This window comes from Trypanosoma grayi, assembly GCF_000691245.1.
Source record: "Trypanosoma grayi strain ANR4 Tgr_1001_V1, whole genome shotgun sequence".
Taxonomy (NCBI): Eukaryota; Euglenozoa; class Kinetoplastea; order Trypanosomatida; family Trypanosomatidae; genus Trypanosoma; species Trypanosoma grayi.
The window spans coordinates 1-6,044 of record NW_008826620.1 but is presented as its reverse complement, the minus strand read 5'-3'; the positions used below and the strand labels follow the sequence as shown (position 1 = coordinate 6,044).

The 6,044-nt window shown below is 48.6% G+C and overlaps 3 protein-coding genes across 3 annotated transcripts; all 3 read left to right on the top strand.

Moving 5' to 3' along the window:
• Positions 1 to 74: 74 nt before the first annotated feature.
• DQ04_10011020 (putative nitrilase) lies at positions 75 to 896 on the top strand (the record flags this gene model as incomplete). Its single annotated transcript, XM_009316127.1, has 1 exon — positions 75 to 896. The coding sequence occupies one exon, from the start codon at positions 75 to 77 to the stop codon at positions 894 to 896; it is 822 nt and encodes a 273-aa protein (XP_009314402.1).
• A 361-nt stretch (positions 897 to 1,257) lies between these two features.
• Positions 1,258 to 2,385, top strand: DQ04_10011010 (hypothetical protein; the record flags this gene model as incomplete). Its single annotated transcript, XM_009316126.1, has 1 exon — positions 1,258 to 2,385. The coding sequence occupies one exon, from the start codon at positions 1,258 to 1,260 to the stop codon at positions 2,383 to 2,385; it is 1,128 nt and encodes a 375-aa protein (XP_009314401.1).
• Positions 2,386 to 2,601: 216 nt separating this feature from the next.
• DQ04_10011000 (hypothetical protein) lies at positions 2,602 to 5,865 on the top strand (the record flags this gene model as incomplete). The annotated part of the gene is made up of 1 exon (XM_009316125.1): positions 2,602 to 5,865. The coding sequence occupies one exon, from the start codon at positions 2,602 to 2,604 to the stop codon at positions 5,863 to 5,865; it is 3,264 nt and encodes a 1,087-aa protein (XP_009314400.1).
• Positions 5,866 to 6,044: the final 179 nt, after the last annotated feature.

Here is a 6,044-nt window from a genome sequence, read left to right as displayed (position 1 = left end):
CGTTTTGTTTTTGTTTGTTTTCCTTCTCTTTTTTTTTTAGTGGTCGTGTGAAAAAGCAAACAAAAGAACAAAACATGCGCGTCACGCTGTGCCAGATGGCGGTTGTCGCTTCCAAAGAGGCCAATATTGCAAAGGCCGTCGCCATGATTACGGCAGCAGCAGAAAGGGGCTCGAAACTTGCTGTGCTCCCTGAATGCTTTAATTGCCCTTACGGCACAAAATACTTCAAGGAGTATTCCGAGGAATTGCGTCCCGGATTCCCAACCCATGATGCGATGTCCAAGGTCGCCAAGGAAAAGAATATATGGGTTGTGGCGGGCAGTATTCCAGAAAGCACAGATGGAAAGATATACAACTCATCTATGGTTTTTGATTCAACAGGTCAATTGCGACATGTTCACAGGAAGATTCATCTCTTCCGAATCAATACAGAAACTGTGCAAATGGATGAGAGTGAAATTCTTACAGCAGGGGATACCGCTTCTCCCGTTTCCATGGATGATGAAATTAAGTTTGGTGTTGCCGTTTGCTTTGATATGCGGTACCCACAGCTCGCCTGGAAATACGCGATGGAGGGAACTTCCTTTTTGGTTTATCCCGGTGCGTTCAACATGGTCACTGGGCCACTACATTGGGAATTGACTGCCAGGGCACGCGCTATGGATAACCAGCAGTACGTTCTATTGTGTTCTCCTGCACGTGACACCAAGGCTGGTTACGTTGCCTGGGGGCACTCATTAATTGCGGACCCATACGGTAAGGTAATCGCCGCTGCTGAAGAAGGGGAGACATACGTTGATGCTGAATTGGATTTCGATATCCTTTCAAAAGCGAGGAAGCAAATTCCGATTATGAGTGGTGCACGCCATGACATTTACTCAATGAATTGGAAATAACAAAACGAGCGTTTTTATTTACAACGTGATATGCCGTGCTTGGCCACGTGCTTTTTTGTCTATTTTTGCATTTTCAGATCTCTTCGGTGAGGGTAACAAGGCATTGAGTTTTTATTTATTATTAATCCGTATTAGTTAGCAATTTATGCTGGTATCTACAAATACGCAAACTAACCAAAAAAAAAAATGAAATCGTCTTTTTTTTGGGTTCTCTTGCCGTTTGGGGGTGAGATAAATATTTCTTCTTCCCTCTTCACTTGAAGACATGTATCGTAGATTAGGCCCAACAGAAACTATTAGGTATGTATTGCTTGCCTCTGCACGCAAATGTTGCGTGAATTCAATTGACAACGCGCGCGCTATGCAGGGGGAGGCTGAAAAGGCCACGCAAGTACACGAGGCGGAAATAATCAGTGAGACAAGGTTGTGCAAGGAGGAGGTTCCAGATTCACCAGGAGACATTGCGCGTCAAGATGTGCGTTCTCTTTCAGAAGGGGAAAACGTTGTTTTGGAGCTGAACCGTCTCCAATATCTCTATTCCCAAGAAGGCCCATTTATAGGCTCCCGGAAGAAGGACACCTCCGATACGTCTGTGGATAAGCGTGGCCGTCGTCACATTGTTAGAGTTCCCCAACCAGAGGTGGACTATCGTCCCAACGAGACTTCCTTTAGGAGGCTGCCGAAAAACACGCGTATTCCTAATGAATATGAGCTGCGGGCACTGTATCCACAAAGTACAGGTCTTACGTTGGTACAGGGAAATGCTGCTTGTGTTGATCATAGCGCATTCAATGTCGATGAAGATCCGGCACCAATGGCATATACAATGGTTACACCCCCCGATTGGTCAAAGGAGCGCGAGTATCCTTACATGGTTGTCCTTCCCGATCATCGGGGTATTCCGCGAGACTTTGAAGATGTGTGCGCAAACTTTTTTGAGCGTCCGTCGCATAGGCAACTGATGCTTGAACAAAACTGGGTTATAATTTCTCCCATCGTTAACCTTCGACACAATTTTCAGGTTCCAGTTGAAGGTGTGGTAGCGCGCTTTTGTGACTGGGTTGTTGAGAACTTCAATGTGGAGCATGGGAGAGTTCATTTATTTGGGAAAGGGAATGGGGGTTATGTTGCTCTTCGTACCGCAATGGAGCATAAGGAAGTGGCTATTAGTGTGACAGCAATACTAGGACGGTCTGGAACGCCATTCAGACCACTAGATCGTCCCCAGGAGAAAGTAAGAAACCTCAATGGGGTACATACACTAGTGTTTGTACCTGGTCTGTTGAGAAAACAGGACTGGTACTACAAGTTCAAGTTTATGATGGACATGGCACGCATCAGACCGGCATTGAGGAATATTCACTTTGCTGATGTGCGGGACCACCAGGTGTATTATGCCATTAACCCGTACGAGTTTTGGAACCACATGAAATTTTTTCGTCAGCATAATATCAAGATGGTGACAGAAAGCGGCTACAATATTCGTTGAGTCCTCCATTCGTGTGAAGTGATGACTTGCCTTGTTTTCTTCTCTTCCTCCTCACCCTCTTTTTGTGTGGGGCTGCGCATAAATCTGAATGCTGCTTGCGGATATATACTTTTTTTTTGATTATAGAAACTGTTTCGGTACACTGCCTTTTCTTTTTCCTCTCTCTCTCTCTTTTGCCTTTTTTTCCTTTATCAGGGAATTCGTTTGATTGAGTCCATGACATTTAGCGCGAGAGACGCGGTGCTTAACGATGACGAGGAGTGGTTCAACATCCCAGCGGTGGTGCGCAGTTTTCTTCGCCAACTGAACAATGAGGTGCAGAATAACCGGCTGGCATGCGATACGTTGCTGCAGAGCCAACGGGAGCAGGATGGGCTGCTGAAGGGAGTTGCGTCGAAGCAGATGGAGCGTGAGTTTCAAATGACCAAAACGGTTCTGGCGTTGCAGCAGGACCGACAAGAGGACCAGACGTCTCTTCGCGAACTGGTGGAGAACATGCGCGATCAAATGCGTCACTTGAGCGAGGAGCAACAACTAATGAGGGATCGTGTCCGGCGCATGGAAGAGCGAGAGCAGGAGGCGATTGCCATGCACGACTCCCTTCGTGCCCAGTCCACCAGCTTGTCCAAAGCATTGAATGGCCGCTCAGTGGAGTTGGAGACTCTGCTGCACCGCAGTGTTGGGGAACTGTCGAAGGGTTTTGGTGAATTGGAGAAGGAGGTTCGCTTGATTTCGACGAAGCAGACCGACATGGTGGTGGAGAGCCGGGGGGAGCTTGAGCGCTTCAATGCCGCGCTGCAGCAGCTCTGTGGTGCGGTTTCTGAGGAAGTGGACAGCCTCAGAGCGCAGGTTCAGGGGCAAGAAAGGTCGTTGGAGGATCTGAAGAGTTTTAGCCGTGAATGTGAAGGAAAGGTTGAAAAACAGGTCAGAGTATCTGCTCGATTGCGTGAAAAGGTGAGTGACGCTGTGGCCGTGATTAAACAGGTGGAAACATCCTCCGATGAGCGTTTTGAATCTGTATTTAGTGCATTGGAGAAAACGCAAGTGCTAACAAACAAACTCTCTGTGATCCATCAGCAGAGAGGTGAAGATCACTCATCATTGAAGACAATACTTGAAGAAACACGCGATACTCATAGTACGTTGACAAGAGAGTTACAAAAGACTCTGGATGAACAGTCAAGGAGTCATGAAAAAGAGTTTATGGACTTGAAAGGACGTGTTAGGTATTTAGAAAAATTTAATGATGAAGAGGCTAACCGATTAAATGAAGACGTTACGGTGGCCCGGTTCGGTGTCGAAGAAGCACATCGTCGTCTGGATGCTCTAGAGATTGGAGCGAAAGCCCCCAATCTGAGAGAGGAGATGAAAGATCTTTTGAAAAATGCCTTGACAAATGAACGAATGACATGTGAGAAGGGCTATATGGAGCTTAACCGTTGCTTGTTGCAGCAGAAAAATGCTCTTTTTGAGGAAATTGAGCGCGTCAAGACAGCAGTGGGCGATATGGACACCAAGTGTGAACTAGCGAGGAGTTCAGTGAGAAGGACAGATGATATTGGAGAGTCTGTGCAGGCGTTGACCAAACAGGTTGGGGTTATTGGAAATTCTTTTGAATGTATGCGTGAAGATATCGATATTGTGAAGAATGCGGTAAAGGCCTTTGAGATGCGGCCCCTTACAATGATAGACTCAGATAGAGAAAATAAACCTCATACTGCCTTAAACCAATTGAAAGAAACAAGAAACATTGTGACTGACGCTGATCTTGAGGAAGTGCGAGCGTTGGTCGAGCAGATACAATATAGACTTAATACCCACGACAACCAGATGAACGAGATGCACCGAGACGTGCTACGTTATGAGACACTTGTGAAGGAAATACCTCGCTCCTATCAGCGCTACATGGAGACCGTCGATGAAAAGTTGTCACCAGCTTTGCTCGAGTTGGATGTGCTGCGAAAACGAATGGCATCTTTTGAGCTAGAACAGACGAATGCACAACGGCGGGAAGGGATGCATAGTAGTCCCCCAACGGCTTCTCATCATGAAGATGATGAACTCGAAGGAATACGAGTAAAACTTCAGCAAAATCAGGCATTTCAGTCTACACAGCGACAGGTTCAGGCGATGGATGTGCGATTGGACAGCTTGCAGGCACATGTGCAGAGTCTTGAGCGAAAGCTGGAGTCTATTTCGAGGGAGATTTCTGATGTGTCTGGAATAACCGCCGCACTTCAGGAAAAGGAAGACCAAAGTGACAAATTTTTGCGAAATGAAATGAAAAGGGTTTTCCTTCAGTTACATGAACTGGAAGAGGGGGTAAAGAACACAGAGCGAAATGTGTCATCGAAGCAAATGTCTCTTCAGGCAATTTCAGGCGACGTCAAGGCATTGGAGGCTTCGATGGATACTGCATCTGCCGAAGTGAGAATGTTGGAGAAAGCCTTAAAGGGTTGCGTGATGTTCACATCCTTGGAGTGGAAGGAACTTGGGAACGAGGTGTCGGTGCTTTCGCGGCATTTTCAGGAAGCAAAGCCCCACATCTCCACTACGGAATGTGAGACGTTTGCGCCATTGTCAAGAGTCTCGGCATTGGAAGAAGCGTTGGCGCAGCTACACCGCGAGCAGCAAGAGTTCGTGGGGTATGTAGAGCAGGCCCAGAAGTCAATGATAGAAGGGACACATCTTGAAACACTTCGAGAAAGAAGTGCAGAGATTGACCGGCTACTTCCCGTACTGGAGAAGCGTCTCGACTGCGTGGAGGAGGCTGTCCGCAGGTGTGAGGCACAGATGGTGGCGAATGCCGGTGATGCACTCACCTCTCTTGGAGCCCGTCTGCAGACACTTGAGGTGTCCGTGAGCGAACTGCAGGCAAGACAGCCATCCACGCCGTCGTCATCCGCATCGTCTTCATCGTCAATAGCGGCGGTGAGCAGTGTGCTGGACCGCGTGGCCGCTTCAGAGGTACGCCTAATGGAGCTGGAGGGTGCACTGCACGACTGCACGCGTGGTGTGGCGAAGAGCACCGATGACGTGAAGGCGTGTGAGGGGCGTTTACAGCAGGTGGAGGCGCGGCTGCTGGAAAGCCGAAACAGTGATAACGTAGAGGATGCGGCAACGGCAGCAACGGATTGCCGCGACGCCTTGTCGGCTGTCGTGGGGCGCCTTGAGAGTGTGGAAGCTTCTGCCGCGGAGTTCTTACAGGCGGTGCGGGCGCAGCAAGACGAGCTGCACGCGCACTACACCAGAGCGCAGCTTGACGCCCGCTTTGAGAGTCTCTGGGCCTCCTTCATCGCTCTGCTCACACGCAAAGAGGACCAGGAGACGGTGGAGGAGCGGCTGCGGGAGCTACGGCGTGGGGTGACAGAGGATGTCGCGGTGCAGGTGAACACTGCGGTACGAGAGTTGCGGCACGCAATTGAGGAGCGTGTGAGTGTCACGGAAGTTCGAGAATTACTGCGAGGGATGCGCGAGTGAGCCATGGAATTGCACGACAGGAGTCTTGCGAAGAGGGCGGTTTTACAAATTTTTTAAAGTCACGGACTGCTGGTGCTGGTGCAATAGAGTGCGTGGCCCATTGTGGCGCAACATGCTGCTTTTGTCTGCTTTGGGCAAACACGGTAATATAAATATATATATATATATATATATATATA